General features: G+C 39.5%; 1 protein-coding gene across 1 annotated transcript in view; it reads left to right on the forward strand.

The window, feature by feature from the left end:
- LOC123874385 overlaps positions 1-22,816 on the forward strand; it is a 39,104-nt gene that overhangs the window by 15,984 nt on the left and 304 nt on the right. Inside the window, exons 2-3 of the mRNA XM_045919688.1 lie at positions 19,274-19,359; positions 20,686-21,013. Of these exons, the coding sequence (XP_045775644.1) occupies positions 19,274-19,359; positions 20,686-21,013 (414 nt within the window). The remainder of the gene's footprint in view (positions 1-19,273; positions 19,360-20,685; positions 21,014-22,816) is intronic.

Raw genomic sequence — 22,816 nt, forward strand, 5'->3', positions numbered from 1 at the left:
CTCATTCGGCCGAGATTAGTCTCGAGCCATCCAACATTAAGACCCTCTCTGAAGCTGAGTCATACCGGTATCTGGGCATGTCACAATCCCTAGGTGTAAAAGAGGCGGACATGAAACAGTCTGTTTGCGAGGCCTTTTTTGGCCGTCTGACAAAAATCTGTAAAAGTTATTTGTCAGGCGCCAATAAGGTCCGAGCTTATAACGGCTGGGTTATGCCCGTCCTCATGTACACCTTTGGCGTGCTCAGTTGGACTCAGACCGAACTTGACGCCCTGGACAGAAAAGTCCGCACGACTATGACTCTCTATCGCATGCACCATCCGAAATCGTCTGTGATGAGATTGTATATCCCCCGGAAGTGTGGAGGTCGAGGTGTATTAAGCGTCAAGGCCATGCATAACCGGGAGATATCCAATCTCAGAACCTACTTTGGGACGATGAGGGGGTCCCCCATGCATAGAGAGGTCATAGAATGTGATAAAGGACTCACTCCACTATCCTTAGCCAAAACCGAGTGGCAGAAACCGGTGGTACTTAGCACCTCTGACCGGGAGACCGTGTGGAAGGAGAAGGAGTTGCACGGACGCTTTTTTAAAGCTCTTAATGAGCCACACGTAGATAAAAAAGCGTCCGTGCAATGGCTGCGCTTTGGTGACCTCTTCGGGGAAACCGAAGGGTTTGTCTGTGCGATACAAGATCAGGTGGTCAAGACGCGGAACTACCGAAAGTACATTCTGAAGGATGGCACTCACGACATCTGTCGAGCTTGTCGCCATCCCGGTGAGTCACTCAGACATGTGCTTTCGGGATGTTCGGCGCTTGCCAACACTGAGTATCTGCACAGACACAACCAAGCAGCCAAAATCCTTCACCAAGAGCTTGCTCTGAAGTACGGTCTCCTGGATGAGAGGTTGCCGTATTACAGGTACACACCGGTGCCGGTACTCGAGCGCGACGGAGTCCGGCTCTATTGGGACCGGTCCATCATCACGGACAGGACTATTCTAGCGAATAAGCCTGACATAGTGGTGGTGGACCGGGCACAGTCGAGGGTGTTTTTGGTGGACATCACCATTCCATATGACGAGAACCTCGTGAGAGCTGAGACGGAGAAAAAACGCAAGTATCTTGATCTGGCTCACGAGGTTTCCGACATGTGGCATGTGGAGTCCACCGAAATCATCCCAATCGTCATATCTGCAAACGGGTTGATCCCAGTCAGCCTCGCTCACCATCTGAGGCGACTGGGGTTCCGTGGCAGTTCGCTCGCAGCCAGGATGCAAAAAGCGGTCTTGCTAGACTCGGCTAGGATAGTCCGCCGCTTTCTCAACCTGTCGCCCTGACCCCCGGCCGTTTGGTCTCCCCTGCCGGGGTGCAATCCTCCGCCCGGTACAAATATGTATTTATGTAAATGTGTATGTAGGTTTATTTATTTTTATGTATGTAAGTATATTATATTCCCTTTGGCTTTTATATATATCTATTTTGTAACCGGGCGTGAGAGTAAGTTATATAATAATAATAAGTAAGTAAGGCTAAGTATCGTCCCATTACGTGTCTTACTACCATCTATAAGACACTGACATCCGTTCTGAGCCTCAAGATCTCCCGTCACATAGACGAGAATAACATCATGTCTGGGGCTCAGAACGGATGTCGGGGCGGTAGTCGTGGTACTAAGGAGCTCCTTCTCATCGACTCCGTTGCGGGCCAACTGGTCAAACGCAACCGTCGGAATTTCTCCGCCGCCTGGATCGACTACAAAAAGGCATTCGACTCGGTGCCCCATTCATGGCTCTTGAGGGTCCTTGAGCTGTACAAAGTTGACAGTGCAGTTCGAGACTTCCTTGAGACATGCATGGGGCAATGGAGCACGATCCTGTGTCTCCATGGTGAGCGGTTGGCGGCTGCCGATGACCGGATAAGGATAGGACGGGGTATCTTCCAGGGTGATTGTCTGAGCCCGCTATGGTTTTGCCTGTCTCTGAACCCACTTAGCACCCTGCTGGAGGGCTCGGGCACAGGCTTTCAGTTCCGGAGAGGAGGGACAAAAGTACCTCACCTTCTGTACATGGATGACCTCAAACTGCTGGCACCCAATGCCACCCGCCTGAAGGAGCTGCTGAGCATCACCACTGAGTTCAGCAACTCTATCAAGATGGAGCTTGGGCTGGACAAGTGTGCGGTCATGCATGTGGAGAGGGGACAGGTTACTCATTCGACCGAGATTAGTCTCGAGCCGTCCAACATTAAATCCCTCTCTGAAGCTGAGTCATACCGGTATCTGGGCATGTCACAATCCCTAGGGGTAAAAGAGGCGGACATGAAACAGTCTGTTTGCGAGGCCTTTTTTGGCCGTCTGACGAAAATCTGTAAAAGTTATTTGTCAGGCGCCAATAAGGTCCGAGCTTATAACGGCTGGGTTATGCCCGTCCTCATGTACACCTTTGGCGTGCTCAGTTGGACTCAGACCGAACTTGACGCCCTGGATAGAAAAGTCCGCGCGACTATGACTCTCTATCGCATGCACCACCCAAAATCGTCTGTGATGAGGTTGTATATCCCCCGGAAATGTGGTGGTCGAGGCGTATTAAGCGCCAAGACCATGCATAACCGGGAGATGTCCAACCTCAGAACCTACTTTGAGACGATGAGGGGGTCCCCCATGCATAGAGAAGTCATAGAATGTGATAAAGGCCTCACTCCACTATCCTTAGCCAAAACCGAGTGGCAGAAACCGGTGGTACTTAGCACCTCTGACCGGGAGACCGTATGGAAGGAGAAGGAGTTGCACGGACGCTTTTTTAAAGCTCTTAATGAGCCACACGTAGATAAAAAAGCGTCCGTGCAATGGTTGCGCTTTGGTGACCTCTTCGGGGAAACCGAAGGTTTTGTCTGTGCGATACAAGATCAGGTGGTTAAGACGCGGAACTACCGAAAGTACATTTTGAAGGATGGCACTCACGACATCTGTCGAGCTTGTCGCCATCCCGGCGAGTCACTCAGACATGTGCTTTCGGGATGTTCAGCGCTTGCCAACACTGAGTATCTGCACAGACACAACCAAGCAGCCAAAATCCTTCACCAAGAGCTTGCTCTGAAGTACGGTCTCCTGGATGAGAGGTTGCCGTATTACAAGTACACACCGGTGCCGGTACTCGAGCGCGACGGAGTCCGGCTCTATTGGGACCGGTCCATCATCACGGACAGGACTATTCTAGCGAATAAGCCTGACATCGTGCTGGTGGACCGGGCACAGTCGAGGGTGTTTTTGGTGGACATCACCATTCCATATGACGAGAACCTCGTGAGAGCTGAGACGGAGAAAAAACGCAAGTATCTTGATCTGGCTCACGAGGTTTCCGACATGTGGCATGTGGAGTCCACCGAAATCATCCCAATCGTCATATCTGCAAACGGGTTGATCCCAGTCAGCCTCGCTCACCATCTGAGGCGACTGGGGTTCCGTGGCAGTTCGCTCGCAGCCAGGATGCAAAAAGCGGTCTTGCTAGACTCGGCAAGGATAGTCCGCCGCTTTCTCAGCCTGTCGCCCTGACCCCCGGCCGTTTGGTCTCCCCTGCCGGGGCGTAATCCTCCGCCCGGTACAAATATTTATTTATGTAAATGTGTATGTAGGTTTATTTATTTTTATGTATGTAAGTATATTATATTCCCTTTGGCTTTTATATATATCTATTTTGTAACCGGGCGTGAGAGTAAGTTATATAATAATAATAATAATAAATAGGCTTTATTGCTTACTTATTGCTAGTGACAAACATACATATGTTATAAGTAAATTAAATCTATAAAAAAAAAACTAACAATAGCAATAGGCCGCAAACTCAGCATGGCCGAGCATTGATGGCAATGCTCAGCGCTGGTTTTCAGTTTGCTCCAAAAAATATTGATTAATAAAATAAAAATTTATCCAGTATTACATAGATTAAAATACTGATTACTCATGTCGTAAATCGTAAGTTCATTGACACACATAGTTAATAAGTCCATTCATTACAAAAAGTGGGAGTTGAATGCTTAAAACATTAGTAGTTAGTACCTTTGAGTTTTGATAAAGTGGAGTGGTCGCTCAGGTCTCTTTGAATGTATTAAAACTTTTAACGTATAACAAACTACCTACTTAATGTAGTTTTTATTTCAAAATTAATATATTTAATTAGATTAAACTGTCTGGTTATCAAAAAAGAAATAAATCTTCTCTCATAATAATATTAACCTTGTAAGCCCAGTAAATAAAGTAAGTCTGATAGGTAGTAGTAGGCTAGTAGGTACTGGGGTGATAAACATTATCTGAATGTAAAAAACGGCCAAGTGCGAGTCAGACTCGCGCACTGAGGGTTCCGTACTCTGGTATTTTTTCCAACATTTTGCACGATAAATAAAAATCTGTTTTACAGGTAAAGCCCTTTCATATGATACCCCACTTGGTCTAGTCGTATCTTATTTTGAAAAATGAAATATGTTTTAATTTTTTTTTTAATGATTTAAGTAACTACTACCTACCTACCAAATTTCATGATTCTAGGTCAACGGGAAGTACCCTATAGGTTTCTTGACAGACAGACAACAAAGTGATCCTATAAGGGTCAGTATTTCCTTTTGAGGTACGGAACCCTAAAAAAGACGGCATACCCCGGCTATTTGCCTTTACCTAGTTGCCGTCTTTAAGCGCTTGCATATAGTGATATCAAAGAAACCCCTGCCGTGCCATGCCGCTAGTGGGCGCAGGCCTTTAGTTCTGGTCACGGAAATGGACCTTTCAACAGAATCCCTGAAGTGTTAATTTCCGCAGGACTACTAACCGGACGTATGAATTTGATCCGCGTTTCAACTGAACTAGCTCTATTATGTAACATTCTACAGTTATAACTTGGGTAACCTAATCTTGAAGTTCTGCACATGAGATGTCCCAATCAGACCGTGGCGAGGTTGCATTGTATAATTATCGTTATGGTCTAGCGTAACCTAATGATATCAACATTGTTTTAGGTTATGGGACTATTTAATAATTGCTCAACTGCGAGTCAGACTCAAAAATAAATGGTAATGTAGGTACTACCATCATACAAGAAATAAAATTTTATTTTTTAATTTTGATAATGACGCAAATAAAATTTGTTAAGTCGAGGTTTTACATAATTTTTACTTAATAAAATTATAACGCAGTCGCTGAGCTACAAAACCGTTGAGTCTAGAGTCTAGATGCATGAAGAACTGCCAAGAAACTCAGCAGCTACTCTTTACCAAAAATTGTTACGATCACAATTAATAGATAGATAGATAGTTAGAAACTCTTTATTGCACACAAAAACACATGTAAAGGATAACAACACAGTAAGAAGAAAACAGAAAAAAAAAACAATTGTGTAATTAATTGTACATATTGAATTATATAGATAAGTACCTACTAGATAGCAAGTTTCTTTGTAATGCAAAACTTTAGTTATAAAGAATTTCATTCAAGAATAGAATTAAAAGTCTTGGAGGTTACCTTTGGGCGCGGAAATGCGCGGTCGGCGGTAATCTAATGCCGTTTTAAGGCTTCGAGGCGGAATTCCTGCGTCTCAGATGTCATTATGAAGTATGACTAGGTAGAACACGTGCTTAGCGACATATGGTGAACAGTTTACTTTACTAACTACCTACATCACATCACACTTCACACTTAATATTATAAAGCCGAAAGTTTGTATGCGTGTGTGTGTGTATGTTTGTTACTCCTTCACGCAAAAACTACCCGACGGATTTGGCTGAAATTTGGAATGGAGATAGATAATATCCTAGATTAGCACATAGGCTACTTTTTATCCCGGAAAATCAAAGAGTTTCCACGGGATTTCGAAAAACCTAAATCCACGCGGGCGAAGCCGCGGGCATCGGCTAGTAAGTACGTACTTTACATAATAATTACCAATTATCCTAAGGTCTGTTGTCTGCAGCTGATGGCCGTCTGATGGGTTCAGTTGTTTGAAAATTTCGTGGGATCTCTTTGGTTTTCCGAGGTAAAAATATAGCACTTGATTAGGGTACTTACCTAATTTTTTTTTAATGACCGTACTGTACAGAGTGCAACCATAACGCTAGTTAAACTTCGCTATATTGCAATATTAAACTATTTTTTAAAACCTCGTAGTGCATAGCGTGCAAAACTCGGGTTAATGCCCAAGCTATAACGCGGCATTGACTTCGAGTGGCCTATTTACGGAACGTTCGTTGAACTCTAGCGTCAGTCAGATGTTTTATTTGCAAAATTTTGTCAACTTTTAAAAAATAAAAAAATACAGGTTGTTTTTTTAATTTTTTCGCAATTTTTTATGGTATCTTACCAGTAATCATCAGTTTTATCACCTGTCTTCGTTTTTGCTAGCGTTCTGGTTATGCCCTGTATGCAAACGCTTGATCAAAATCATCTGATGAAAAGTGATGGTGTGATCTAAGATGGGATGCGTTTATGCCTATTCACTCTTGTTTCAAAGATACCCAGATTGTGATTGTTAGGAAGCACAGATGACGGGAGGTTATTCCAAATCAAACCAAATATCATATGTCACAATTAATAAACAAGTGTAAATTAAAAATTTATAACACCCCCGACAAGTGAAGGTTACAGTAACTAGAAAAAAGCTGATAACTTTCAAACGGCTGAACCGATTTTCTTGGATGATAGCTAAGAACACTCGATCAAGCCACCTTTCAAACAAAAAAAAAACTAAATTAAAATCGGTTCATTCGTTTAGGCGCTACGATGCCACAGACAGATACACAGATACACACGTCAAACTTATAACACCCCTCTTTTTGGGCCGGGGGTTAATAAAGAAGGTAATTCATGAATATATTATAGGAAATACACAAATCTCTATACAAAAGTAGGTCAACATCCTACACATAAAATTGTGACTGGTCATAAATTCATAATTTGATAATTTTGCTAAAGGAAGTTGACGCCGGATGAATGTCTGAGTTTCAATGCAGTTACTATAATATAGTAGCCACATCATATAGTATGGGTAGGTAGTTATACCTACTTATACCGCTATGTTACAACTGGAAGCTGTGAAGATTTATATGTAAATCTAGAGATGATAATAAACTTTAGACGATCTCCTTATCTAGTGATGAGCGCTGTGATCTTGTAAGTGGGCGGTCCCGGGTTCGATTCTCTACAATTGTCTTTAGTCTGTTTTGTTTGAACACTTAGATTTCGGTTTTAGGGTTCCGTACCGGAAAAACGGAACCCTTATAGGATCACTTTGTTGTCTATGTGTCTGTTCGTCTGTCTGTCTGCCCTTCTGTCTGTCAAGAAAACCTATGGGGTACTTCTGTTCCGTTAATCTATAATGATGAAATTTGGTACGTAGGTAGATCTTGATGCACACGTAAAGGAAAAGTCCGAAAACCGTGAATTTGTGCTTCCATCACAAATAGCCAAGTGCGAGTGAGACTCGCGCATCCAGGGTTCCGTACTCGGGTATTTTTTCCGACATTTTGCACGATAAATGAAAAACCATGAAAACATCACACTAATATTATAAAGGCGAAAGTTTGTACCTAATATAACATAACTAATATACATAAAAATAAAAAAAGTGCGCGAATCTGACTCGCACTTGGCCGCTTTCCAATTAATTAGGAACTAAATAAATCTAAATTAACTGATTATTAATAGCTAAACCATTCCATGGATTAGTCATGGATAGGTATCCGAACTTTGACCCCGCAAACTGGTTGCCGTGGGTGGGTAGGGGGCATGCTAGAATTCTACACAGGTCAACACGCACGATGCTGATGGTTCGACTCCATTATAGTATTCGGCAAATTATTCGTGATATCGCGACTTGTGCCGCGAATTCAGGTGGCGCAAGACCGACCGGTGCGAGTGAAAGTCCACTGCTGGGCATAGGTCTCTTGTCGATGTCCAGCAGTGGACTATCCAGTTTATACCTTGATGAAAACGATGACAGAGCTAATGTTTGTAGCATGCTACATTATCGCATGTTGTTTCCCCCAATTCGTCATCCTAAAGGCGTCTGTGCACGCATTCGTATTGAAGTCGTATCCGTTTTCTTCAAAATACGATTCGTATTAACGATCACGAATCGTAAAAATACGGATGAGTGCACACGGGTAGTTACGTTTTGTATGGCGACCACATTGAGTCGTATTTTCACGAATCACAAAACGAACCGAATACGAATGAGTGCACAGACGCCCTTATGCTGCCCGTATATCTATGTCTGTGGTTTTCCAGATTTCTTAAAAATTCACATACAAATTTTTGAGCCCCTGTAATTTGAAAACTACATATTTTTAGAAAAATCTAAAACACCACAGGCACAGATAAATTAGTTCCTAGAATATGTCTGCATGGTCTCTGGTTGCTTAATATTCAAATGAAATTGGGGCTACGATTGTATGGAGTAAGTGACAGCGGCGCGTCCAGTCAACTGATAACTAAACTAGCGGCACGCTATGATGGCCGGTTTGACGTTTGTCCGCTCATGAAGTTCCGTATTAATTGATAACGACTTTGAAGGAAATAATTGTATTACTTTATTGACGATAGTGATGTGCAGAGATTCATAAATTTTATCGAATGTAGTTTTAGGTTTAGGACTCAAAATTTATTTATTAAATTGATTTCTTAAATGTATACAAGTGTAGAAAAATCAGTTTGCACCATTTAAGGGGTGAATGTACTTGTGAATATGAACAATTTTCACTATGTGGACAAACCTCTGAAATCGCAAAAAAATATCAATAAATTTTTAAAAATGGAATCTAATACGATCGTCACATAGGATCGCTGGCTAGCACAACTACTACCTCCGGCAAACTCGCGTCAATGCTCAATGCAAAACAAAGCAGTTTCGAATTGACGTTGCTTCGAAAAGTATAAACTGTCAGTGCAATGCGATTGTGATATAGTTTTGACCTGGCTTTGGATTTCAAATATTGATACTGCATTACTGTTGACCCTTGCTCGTTAATTTGGACTCTGTTCAAGCCCTTTGTTGTGGATTTCGTCGATATGACCGAACGTACGCAGAGAACTGTTCTAAATAGTCAGTCACGTGAGTTCGTAATACGCCTTCGTAACTATTTCGATCGTGAAGCTCAAAATGGAGGGCCAATTTTACCTATAACGTCAGTGGTTGAACGCGTAGCTGATGCGCTTAATATTGGACAACGAACTGTTAGACGGATAACTAAAAAAAAATATGGCGAGACTGGCACAGAAGAAAATAAACTTCACACACCAAAAAAGAGAAAACGAGCAAAACCAGTCGTAGGCATCGATAGCTTTGATGCCGATGCTATCCGAAGACATGTTTACGGCTACTATTTAGAGAAGGAGTATCCAACAAGAAAAAAGTTGGTGCATTCACTGAAGGAAGCTGGATTATTCTTCGGTGGGGAAAGTTCTTTAACGAAGATTTTGAAGACCATTGGATTTCGATACAAAAAATGTAACAAACGCAAAATATTGATGGAAAGATTTGATATAGCGATGGCAAGGTATACTTTTTTACGGCAAGTGAAAGAAATCAAAAATTGGCAAAATGTTGTGTTCTTGGATGAAACATGGCTTAATGCTAACCATACTGTAGGCCGTTCTTGGAACGATGACACAGCAGCATCTACTTCCAAAGTTCCTGTAGGAAAAGGATCGCGACTTATAATTTGTCACGCCGGAACCATCAACGGGTTTGTCGAAGGTTCTCTCATGGCTTTTGCGTCAAAAACCACTGGAGACTATCATGAAGACATGAATGGAGAAAAGTTTACTGAATGGTTTACCTCAATGTTGTGTAGCCTCCCTGAACCATCTATTATAATTATGGACAACGCCCCATACCACTCGATGCAAATTGACAAGCCACCTGCCCAATCCCAAAAGAAAGCTGATATCGTCGCATGGCTTCGTAAAAATGGCGTAGATGCAAACATGAATATGTTAAAAGCGGAATTAGTACGTCTTTTAAAAGAAAACAAACCAACCAAGATCCGATACGTCATTGACGAAATAGCATTAGAACATGGGCACAGAGTTATACGGTTACCGCCTTACCATTGTGAGTATAATGCGATTGAGTTGGTGTGGGCTCAAATTAAGGGATATGCTGCAAGACACAATACAGAACCCCCATTTACCACAAAAAAAATGCTAAAATTATTAGAAGAAGCTTGTGAACATGTGACTAAAGGAGACTGGGAAAAGGTTGTGAATAGAACTGTTAAATTAATAAGGGAAGATTATGAAAGAGATGTGAAAATAGATAATATTATAGAAAACGAACATATAATTATTAATGTATGTGATGATAGCAGTGACGACAGTGAAAATAGTAGTATGGACGAATCTGATTAATTATGGCCTTTTGTGGCACCTTTTTTGGTATCTTTTGTATTCATATGTTTCTTGTGTGCATATAAAGTATGTATATTCATTTTCGTTCAAATATTCAGTTCGTTCAAATAAATTAAATAAACATATACATTTTTGTTTTATTAAACCTATTTAATCAGGTACAAAAACAAAACTTAATTGTTTTTTGTTCGAGAATAAATTGACATTCCACATCACTATTGTAATGTGTCAAACCGGCCATCATAGCGTGCCGCTAGTTTTTTTGTAGGTAAGTATATGTGGGCGTGTTTGCTTTATAAAATTATTATATAGAATCTTCTTTAATAATAACCTCTTTCGGTCTAAGATTTATTCATATATAGAACCTCCTCCTAAAAAAAAACCTCCACGATCCTAGCGCCGCCTAGTGAGTTTCCTGAAGATCTCTTTTTCAAACTGAATTGGCGCCAATACTATAGAATTATTGTCCTAATAGAATTTATAAGTTGATAACTATGACCTTCTGTTGTTTGTTTTGATATTAATTAAATATCTTATTATTCTTAAGATATTTAATATGTTATTTAACTAGATAATTATTTAATTAAGAAATATAGAAAATGTTAATTGACTCCATTTTCGACAAATCACGTTGGCCACGCCAGAGGGCGTGTCTCGGCGGGAAAAGCTAACTTTTGGAAGAAGAGTGGAAGAGTAGACATGTTTCTGAATACTTAATTTTATTAATGTGATTTTAAAGGCTAGAGTGTAAATAATTATCATTATAACTTGATTTAATGTTTGTTATGATCTATGAATTACAATAATGGCTTTATATTCTGGGATTGACGCCGACATATACATACACCGTCAAGTTTACTGGACGCCGCCGCTGCAAGTCCGTCGCTAACTTGACCGGTAAACTTGATCGTGTATGCCTATGCCCAGCTGTAACGGTAAAGGGCTGGCCTAGTAGATTCTTAATGGAATCAAGCCGTTAAGTTTTTACTTTCTACTATTTAAATAGGCTAATCGCAGACTAGCACAGATAATGCGAAGACCCACAAATGATATAAAGCCTTCTTTATGTTATCGCAATGTCATAAATTATAGAGGATGTTACTTATATAACCTGTGGCTGTAACGCGAAATACGATTAGGCTGCCTTTCCAACGAGATGCGCGATGTAGCTTAGCTGCGAGCGAGGCTAAAGCTAAGCTAAGAAATTATTTTGCCTAGCGACTAAGATGTGCTAAGAAGAAGCACTTTGCGTGAGCTATACGAGGAAGATGCACAACACGTGCTAAAATTGGTTGTACTCAATACTTCTCATGTTTCGGCTACATTAAGGTTAACGTCAATGCCCAACAACGCCATAATTATCGCGATAATCAATGTGTTAAACTGAGTGGCCACACTTGAACAAATGAACTGAATAAATGAATCTTAAATAAATGAATCTTGAATTGGGGTTGAAATCGTCTAACGCTAAACGGCATTGTGAATGCCGTTGTAGGTTGATCGTGGCTACATCTACGTTTAACGGGAAATGGTGTTGAACATCGCGTTTGGCTGGTATGGCACTAACACATCCCTAGGTTGCGTGATCCATCCTTAGTTCATGTGCTCATTCGTTTTGTAACTATACTAGTAAAAACGTTAGCTCGACCGCTTAGCGGGGTTTCCACTGAAAAACGGTATCTAATGAGCAGGAAATGCCTAAGCAGGACGGTCTCTGAGTAGAGAAATAGGCGTATGTACGTCTTTCATCTCCTACTGCAAAAAATAAATGAAAGAGAGAAATGAGATCGCTCATTTTGACTCTTTTTGCTCGCTCAGTTCTTTCCGCTTGACTCTCTAATTATATTAATTTCGAAACATCTAATTTTTTAAAATTATTTTCTTTAAATTCTAGCCCCTAAACGACCGCTATACAAAACATCCCATCATTTTATAACTACAGTCCAATACTCTATTATGTACCTAAACAGTGAAACCAGCTTCTTAAAAGTTTCTCTGGTGCTGCAAATGTTCATGGGCTGCGGTAATCGGTAATCACTTATCATCAGGTGACCTGATTAGTATGTTAGCTATTTATATTTAAAATACCTTCTCGTCCTTGATAAAACTCGTTCAGTAGTAAACACTCCTTTCCTTAGGGTCTTTTTAGTTACATGAGTAAAATTAACATAGCATTTAAAACCTTATTACGATGGTGCCAAGGACGCATATTGATTAATGTATTTTCCAATTTCCATAGCCTTATCATTAGCCCTTTGGTTTAATTTTATTTTCGTGGGATAATGACCTCTATGAGTAATAAAATAGGGTCCGAAATCAAGGTTTTTAATTGAGTAAAAGTACTGTGTATCTTAATACCTTTGTAAAATTACATCACTATAGCCTTGTGAATATTGCAGGTAGAAATTCCTTCGAAGATTACTATGATACGAAGTACGAACCTATACACGATTAGGGTTGTCGGTTTTTTTGAATTCCTTTGAATTGTCCTGGAAAGAGGAAATCAAAGTGGAGACTTGGCCAAAAACATTATTTTATTATTATAATCTACAGCCTCGGTAGAGACCAATATAATCTCTAGGGTAAAGAAACAATTTAAATTAAAACGAAATGTGCAATTTATTCCTTACTAATTTAGCTGGCCTGAAAAAGCAAAATTTCAGACCAATAAATAAATAATTTATTAATTATTTAAGTAATATTTTTCATAACTAGCTACTCAGTGGTAAAACCGAGAATAAGTAAGTAGGTATGTACCTACCCAGCATAACAAAAAATTAGATAATATTTTGGTTCATCATTATTATTAAACTTTTTATATTGACAACCCTATTACAATATGTAGGTACCTACGCAAATTATTATACAATGCCAATGGTGTAAAAATATTCAATGTCTTTAGTTATAGTAAGGTGCTTAAATTTTATCATATTTATTCTGGTAGGTATGTATTATGCCCCTAAATTCTTTTCTTTCTTTTTTTTTTAAAAGAATATTAGCCATGCTAATTATGACTAATACTCCCCTTTCCCCTCCAATTAAGCGTAAAGCTTGTGCCAGGAGTGGGTACGACAATAGTGCAACGGGTGGGGTTTGAACCGCCGACCTTTTTGAATTCAGTCCGCTCCTCAACCGTTGAGCTATCGAGGCTCTTAATTCGTTACCTAGGTAGGTATATACTTACGTAAAATATAGGTAAATTATTATTTATTATTTATTTATTTATTTTTCTGGTCTGGTAATTGACTGGTCAATAATAAAGGTTACTCGACGTTCGACGCGGAGTTTTGCGTGTAAATAAAATTATCACCACTCAAGTCATTCAGTGCACGAAAGGCTGTAAAAATAAACATTGCGAACTCACACCTACAGTGTTATGAGACCCTAATTGAGAAATATCGGCAAGGCAACTGCGAATTACAAACATTTGAGGTCCCAACTACTTATTTGTACCTACTAATTATTGTAATATGTATTTATCTATACTAATATTATAAAGAGGAAACCTTTGTATTTTTGTATTTTTGTTTGTATTCAATGTTTGTATTGAATAGGCTCAAAAACTACTGGACCGATTTCAAAATTCTTTTACCATTACTTAGAGGGATTCTTCCGAATCCGTATGGGCTATATTTTATCCCGAAACACCCGTGCGTAGCCGGGGCGGGTCGCTAGTATAAAATAAACAAGTGTAAATTAAAAATTTATAACACCCCCGACAAGTGAAGGTTACAGTAACTAGAAAAGAGCTGATAACTTTTAAACGGCTAAACCGATTTTCTCGGATTATAGCTAAGAACACTCTCGATCAAGCCACCTTTCAAACAAAAAAACTAAATTAAAATCGGTTCAATAGTCTAGGAGCTACGATGCCACAGACAGATACACAGATACACACGTCAAACTTATAACACCCCTCTTTTTGGGTCGGGGGTTAAAAATAAGGATTATTCAACCATTATTCTTGTAACACTTTAAACAGGAGGTCCTACCTACCTAACCTATAGGTATTATTTAGTTACACTGTATTTTCAATTAACAAGTGTAAATTAAAAATTTATAACACCCCCGACGATCCAAAGTATCTGAGTTTTCCAAAACATCATTTTCAAATAAATAATTATGTATTTAGGCAACGTCCATCTTGACAGCTTGACATTTGTCTATTGACATAATATTATGAACCTAACGGTTATCTAACATTCTTTTCTACAAGAAAACTAGAAAAGAGCTGATAACTCTTAAACGGCTGAACCAATTTTTTTAGATTATAGCTAAGAACACTCTCGATCAAGCCATCTTTCAAACAAAAAAAACTAAATTAAAATCGGTTCATTCGTTTAGGCGCTACGATGCCACAGACAGATACACAGATGCACAGATACACAGATACACAGACACACAGATACACAGATACACACGTCAAACTTATAACACCCCTCTTTTTGGGTCGGGGGTTAAAAATATTCAAAAATGCGATTTCAAACGGGAAAAAATGCAAAAGAGACTATACCTAGGTAGGTTCGAATTGAGACTTAACTAATTATATAGTAGTTAGTGTTTACTTGTTATTTAGGCTAGGTACCTAAATAGGTACGCGAAAATGATTTACTAAGCGTCGTCATACAATTTTACAGTTATGTAGGTATACCTAGGTAGGTATATTATACAGATTTAATGTTTTTTATATATTTATTTATTTATTTATATATTTATTGTATAGTATGTACCTATTAGAGTGTATGTCTATGTATACGTAATTGTATATATACATGATGACTCCTCGTCTTATCCTTTAGGTTCGAACATACGGGTTACCTGGGAGAGATCACTTTAGTGATAAGGTCGTCCTTTGTATTTTTATCTGTATCATTTATTATTTTCTTTGTAATTCTGTGCAAAAAAGATGTTTAAATAAATAAATAAATAAATAAATACCTAGTTGTTTGATTATGTAAAGTTCAAAGTTGCGGTAACTTGAGGAATTTCGTAAAGTTACCGAATTTTAAACATACAGGTGCTATTTTGTTCGTTATGCAATTTGTCACGGGTGCGTAACCTTTTTTTTTATGAATGTTTATTTTACTGAGTGTCTATAATGTCTATTCTATTGCTTCCGTTGCTTAATAAGTAGGTATGTAGGTATATACATAACGTATAAACTATAAAGTTAGCAAATACTGCACGTATCCAGTCTACCTATATATTTTAGATCTACTTATGTACTTACTTTATATCTTTCCTTCTGAATTGGATGAAGAATGTTGAAAGTAGTATTTAGGATTTAGGAGTATTTAGAAAAACATAATCTAAGAGTAAAAAGTAAGATAGGCATACACTTACTCGTAATTAAGTACCTAGCTACCGATATTTTTATAAAATATTACATTTTCATAAAAAAAAAGTCAAGGGGCTCATAAACACAGTTTTTTTAACTGGGACTCGCCCAATATGAACGCAGCGCTTATATTTCCGTACATTTGCAATCGGCGCAAGCGCATGCATAGGCGCCAAGCCCCTTTACCGCCATTTCGCCCGCCATTACATTCACAAACACAACCGAAAATAAAACCCTACGAGAATGGAATGCTCACGATTACTTTGCCGTGTATTTTGTACCTACGGTCTGATCGCTGACATGAGTCCAATTATGTAAACTAATAGTACTTATCAACCTAATTCTGGCAGTCAGCTTTCGAGTTTACCTTAGTAGCTCCCTAAGGACCTACCTTTTATTTTTTAATCCTACCAAATGTTTATCTTTTGTGAAAAAGTTCGGTTAGGATACCCCTAACTTTGGGGGGTGCCAGCCAGGTAATCCCCTCGTGTAACTGAGTGTTGGGCCAGTGTACCCTGGTAACGTGGTTAACAATTTCTTTTCATGAGATATCGTTAGCCATGGCTAATTGACCTGGTACGGAGAGGGTGTCGTCCGTGCGTCCCTCTGAGTGTCCTGAGCAGAGGGCGCAGTGGACGCACCCATGGGGCATAGCCCCAGGAGCGGCGGATGTGGCTGTGTTGGGTGGTTGGTGATGACTGATGAGTTTTTTCAGACTGTGACGCTTACTCAATAGTTGTAAGTTTCTAAGCATTCAAAGGTTACGTACCTGTTATTTGGAATTTGTTGTAGGTTGTGTAGATACACTGGAACCGGCCCCACAGCTGACAGAACTGAATTACACAGACTAACTAGGTAGTAGATAAGTACAACCAACAATATGGCGCGCTAAAGAGGCGCGAAAGGAACTTATAGTGATAACTTGATCAATAATAAACTGATAACCTAATCTATTTACATAGCATCTCTTTACATCAAGCTGATGCTATGTAAATAGATTGATTAACTCACAATACGTTAATTGCATCTGTCTAGTTAAATATTATGCTGAATAGATTACAAGTTACAACTTATTGTTTTGATCGTAATCCTAATCCATGCCTACTAATATTATGAATGCGAAAGTTGTGTCTGTCTGTCGTTAGCTTTTCACGACCCTTCCGCTTAACCGATTTTGGCGAAAGGTACAGAAATAGCTTGTATCCTAGGGAAGGACATTTTTTTTATTGGGGATAAAAAAAAATGGGAAGGACATAGGCTACCTTTTGGTCCCAAAAGTCAAAGAGTTCCCACGGGATTTCTTCAAGACCTAAATCCACATGGATGATGTTGCGAGTATCATCTACTTTGGGACAGATATAGCTTATATCCTGTAGACGGACATAGTCTACTTTACATCCCGAACAAATAAAGGATTCTCACGGGATTTTTAAAAACTTAAGTAGGTATAGGATCCACGCGGTCAAAGTCGCGGGCATCATACTTAGTAAGAAATAGATGACTTTGTACATTGAATTACTAAGTAAGTGGATATTATGTGCTAAAACATTCCCTCAAAGCTTTATAATATCTATTTCTGCCTTTCATTTGTAAATCCTAAAGCCACCAATATTATGGTTGCTTTCTTTTATCATTAAATCCTTTTCAAGCAGAGTTAAGATGAGCTGAGGCATAGAGATTGTAGGATCGCTTAGTACTATACCTAGTTAGATGTAGATAGGTAGGTATTAGGTACCTACTATTAAAGAATCCCCTCGGAAAAAACCTATAGGTACCTACTTATGCATACGAACGAAGTTACGGGCATCATCTTGTATTAAGATATTTTATTTTAGTGAAAAGTTGAAAAAAACTAATAAAAGTGTTGTTTGGTATATTTTAATGTTGTAGTACATTTATCACACTAATATTATAAAGGCGAAAGTTTGTATGTGTGTGTGTGTGTGTGTGTGTGTGTGTGTGTGTGTGTGTGTGTGTGTGTGTGTGTGTATGTTTGTTACTCCTTCACGCAAAAACTACTGGACGGATTGGGCTGAAATTTAGAATGGACATAGATTATACCCTAAATTAGCGCATAGGCTGCTTTTCATCCCGGAAAATTAAAGAGTTCCCACGGGAATTTTAAAAAACCTACATCCACGCGAACGAAGTCGCGGGTATCAGCTAGTATTCAATGAACTCAGAATTTTCTCTTCCTTCATTTGACACCCCACTCGATACAAGAGCAAAAAAAAATTTTAGTGACCACCACTTTTTTTGATGTAAGCCGTTAGGTCATTTTTTTTGTATAAAATACAGCCTATGTCACCCGGACCTTTACAACGAATCAATTATTGATACCCAGTTGACACCTCATTCATCAAAATCGGTCCAGTAGCTTAGGCGTTACGGTGGAACACATAATCTGGATACAAACATACATACATTTACATAGACTGCTAAAATCATAACCCTTCCTTTTGGCTTTGCCGTAGTCGGGTAAAAATTCGACCTTTCGAATACACAAGTAGGTGATAAAAGTGACCCCCACACGCATCGAAGCGTTTCAGAGATAATTATGCAATTGGTAAAACCGTTGACAAGTGCACATGTCGAGAAAAACGGTCATACACAACTGTTATATTTATCTACTTACGAACCAATAATTACCCTATGTGGTTAACCCTACTTAAAATAAAAACGATATAATAAGTAACATCTCACATCATCTTCCATTCATCCTATGACCATATAAGCTACCTCTTTAGTTGAACCACAGTTTGAACCACGTTGAACCATTGAATACTTAGGTAGGTACTAATATATATTATGTATTGGTGTTTTATAGTGAGTGAGGGTGTTTTGTGGCTATATACTTAGTGTTTTGAAGTGAGCGATATAAACTCAACCGTAGATTTTTAGGAAATGAACAGACACGCTGACCAGTCACAGTTATAGTGCGTCCTTTACACTTCGCGCGTCGTTCACAAAAAATTGCGCGGCCTCATGAAGATTAAAACAAATTAATTCTTATGTTCAAACTTGAGTAAGAGCTTGCTTACCTAAAATAAATCCGCCATACCAAAACTGTATGTAAATATATGCATAGAATTTTAAGGCTGGGTCTAGGTCACATCACTTTATAAGGTCATTGTTTAATGGGGTTAAAAATGGCAGGCGAACGCACCAGATTATATTTTAAACGTAGGTTTTTATTATGTAAATAGGTAGAGTTGTTAGTCAATTATTATAATTCACTTAGAATTGTAAATTACTATCTGATGCCCGTGACTTCGTTCGCGTGGGTACAAATTTTTAAAATTCTCTTTGATTTTCTGGGATAAAAAGTAGCCTATCTGTTAATCCAGGGTATAATCTATCTCTATTCTTTTCAACCAAATCTGTCCAGTACTTTTGCGTGAAAGAGTAACAAACATACACACAAACTTTCACCTTTATAATATTAGTGTGACAACGACTTCCATAGACTGGTAACGGGCCAGCATGTCTTACAGCAATGCTCATATCAAGTATCTTAATCAGTCTTTTTTCTTTCATTACAGATCCAACAAATATTTGCAAAAGTCGGCCATCACAAGAGTCTGTGCCGTAGGAGGCTTTTTTATCTCAATTCCAGTGTTTTTAACGGGTGAGTTTGTATTAATTTACTTGTAGTTATATATAGAGCTGTAGCGAACCGTATGTATTCGTTACTGAGTAACGGGTGCGCCATCTAGTACCGAGTATCGAATCGTTACTCACAAATGCATCTCGTTACTCGCACTTTTCGTCGTATGACTGCTCCTACACTGTTTCGGTTCACGCAAGTACCGTAGATACGTGTATTGAAACGTTTGCTAACCGTATGTTTTACGCGCAGGCGCGCTCATTCGGTGAATTTAAAAACGTACGTTACAAAAGCCGATGTTTGTTTAGTTTATTGTTAAAATTTTAAAAACGTATGATTCTGTTATGGTATCGTTCAAATAACCATATGAGCTTAATAATGAGACAGTTATTTGGAAATTACAGACAGATACTCTAATTTTATGTAATAGTATAGATATCTAACATAAGCTCAAGTTCAAGGTTAAAATTTTTAATATTTTAGTAGATTCCGTCAACAGTTCATTTGTAGTTCTACACTTATTAAATCAAACTAAATTGAGAATAACTTCACACACACGTCTGGTTCAAAATACGGAAAAGTGAGAAAATGCACCTTACGCAGCTTTGTATGTAATGTAGACCTAAGTATGTTTTCTGCAGATTAGGAATGTTGCGACGCGGACGCCGCGACATCACACTGTCGTACGCAATACGACTCGATTCGTTCATCTTACGTGGTATCAAAAGTAACGAGTAACGATACGATAGTAACGAGTACTAATTGTTATAGTAACGAATGCATACGGGTACGCTCGTTTTCGTTACTTTTACACCTCTAGTTATATAGCATAAGGTGGCGGGGAGCGGGCGGAGGGTCGTGTTTGATGGTGCACTCTTGGAAAGGTCTATGTCCAGCTGTGGACGCATACAGGCTGATGGAATGGAATTGGATGGAAATCCGAGACTCGAGGTTTTGTCCGCATGGATTTGGATTTTTAAAAATTCCTAAGGAGCTCTTCGATTTTTCTGGGGTATAAAAATAGTCTACGTCTCAGGATGAAAGCTATATTTGTACCAAGTAGATTATGCCCGCCATTCCGTTCACGTAGTTTAAGGTTTTTAAAAATCCCGTGAGCTCTTTTTGATTTTCCGGGATAAAGAGTAGTTTCCCGGATGGTTATCAGTACCAAATTCCATAAAAAGCTGGCAGACAGACTTTCGCATATTTTATAAATAAACCAATGCTATGATGAGAAATAATATAACTATTGCGTTGTGGGGGTGATTTTCAGCCCCCGACGCCAGTTAAGGATTAAGCTGTGTGGTCAACTTTCTCGTAAATAATATGAAATCTTTCTCATTCCAGGTATAATCCTCTACACCTTCATCCAGTTCCACTCAACACCAGCCATCGTAACCTCAGTCTTCATAGGAGTAGGCATAATCTTCTGCGGCTGTGCCATGGTCCACAACGTGTTCGTGTGGCAGAAGGAGAAGACGAACTTAGTGAAAGCGTTCCGTTCTCCAGAGCTGAGCACGAGTAACAACGTGAACGCGAGTAGCATGAGCGCGTGTAACGGCGTGGTAATGGGCAACGGGCGCCTGAACAACACCGCGCTCAGCCTGCACAGCATGCCGGCGCCCTACGCGCACCCCATCACGCTGCTGCAGCAAGGCGGGCCCTATATCATCAGGTGAGGCTTTGGATTTATGGCCACAGACTCACAGTGTTCTTCAAATTTTTGGAGATATAAGTCCTATGTCAAAAGTTTATTGGGGACTTCGTCTGTGTTGGTGTTAGCTGGCGGGCGTGCTCTGCCTTTTTAGAGTATTTTTTTTGTTAAAACTGACTGGAAAGCGCTCTAAAGGGGTGCCCAAGAGGTGCCGTGCGTGTGTCGGCGAGCACCGGCACAGACGGGGTCCATACTTGTATAGTTTCCCTAACTTGTTACAAATAGCTACAAACTTGACATTGGCTTATCTTTGTAAAGCCAGACAAGAGAGCAAAAAAAAAAAAAAAAGTTTATTGATTTAGTGAGTTAGAAGACTAGTTTAAACTGTGCCGTCTACTGAGTCATCTTAAATGACGCAGCGATGGACGCTGAACTTCTGCGGGAGGTTTCTTGAAGGGACTTCTACAATTTACGGTTTGGTGCCACTCGCTCATGTCAAGCGACTCCCAGAAACAGGAAACTCGTTTGATTTCGTCTGCCTACCCATCTAGTGGGGTATCTAATGAGGCTACATCTTTCAATGCAGGATCACTATTCTAGCATCTAGAGACTATAATATCATCCATGCATTGGTTAGAAAAAGCAGTTTACAGCCACTTCAGCGCTCCAGCAAAACGGTCATGTATGGCAGACATACAAGATTACAAGACTGACTTAGTCAAAAGCGTTCCGTTTACTTAGTAGTCATGCAATATAAGATTCAGTCTTTCACTCTATATTTATCCGCGATTACCTTTTATTTTTGATATTGCGAAACATGATCTTATGCAGGTTTCATTTTACACTTTGCCACATAACCAGTTATAGGTAGGTACTTATGTAGTTATGTCGCCTATCAAAACCGCATAATCGATTTTTTATTGCAATCTCCATTATGGTTATCGACTTCGTAACTGAAATACCTATCCATACTAATATTATAAATGCGAAAGTGTGTCTGTCTGTCTGCTACCTTTTCACGGCCCAAAAGTTTAACCGATTCTGACGAAATTTGGTACAGGGTTAGCTTATATCCCGGGGACGGACATAGGCTACTTTTTATTCCGGAAAATCAAAGCGTTCCCACGGAAGTCCTAAAGACCCATCCGCTTAACCGATTTGTATGTTTGGTACCGAGGTATCTTGCGTCCCTGTGATTGACATAGGCAATTTTTATATCCCGGAAAATCAATCATTTCCTACGGGATCTTTAAAAACCTAAATCCATGCGGCCAAAGTCGCGGGCATCCTCTAGTAGTACTTATATATTTGAAGGTACACCGTATTGAAAGCTTCTCTGCGAATCGTCCTTAACACAGGGAGGAACGATCAGCGACTATGAAGTTTAGATCCTGGTGGCTGTAAAATGATCATCTATCAGTGGGCTTTATCTCGTGAACCGAGAGACCGTTATAGGTAGAGTTGAAATTTTCACAGAACAAGCATTTCTACTGCCGCTATATAACAATCCATACTAATATTATAAATGCGAAAGTGTCTGTTTGCTACGTTTTCACGGCCCAACCGCTGAACCGATTTTAATGTTTGGTACACACGTAGGATACATCCCGGGGAAGGACATAGGCTACTTTTTATCCCGGAAAATCAAAGAGTTCTACGGGATTAAAAAAAATCGAAATCCACGCGGGCGAAGCCGCGAGCATCCCCTAGTAAACAATAAAAAAAATCAAAAGAACGCCAGAAAAATAAAAAAATATCCAAGGTTAGGTATTTCATGAACGATGCATACTACGGAACCTTTCGTGTGCGAGTCCAACTCGCCCT

Source organism: Maniola jurtina, chromosome 18 (assembly GCF_905333055.1).
Source record: "Maniola jurtina chromosome 18, ilManJurt1.1, whole genome shotgun sequence".
Taxonomy (NCBI): Eukaryota; Metazoa; Arthropoda; class Insecta; order Lepidoptera; family Nymphalidae; genus Maniola; species Maniola jurtina.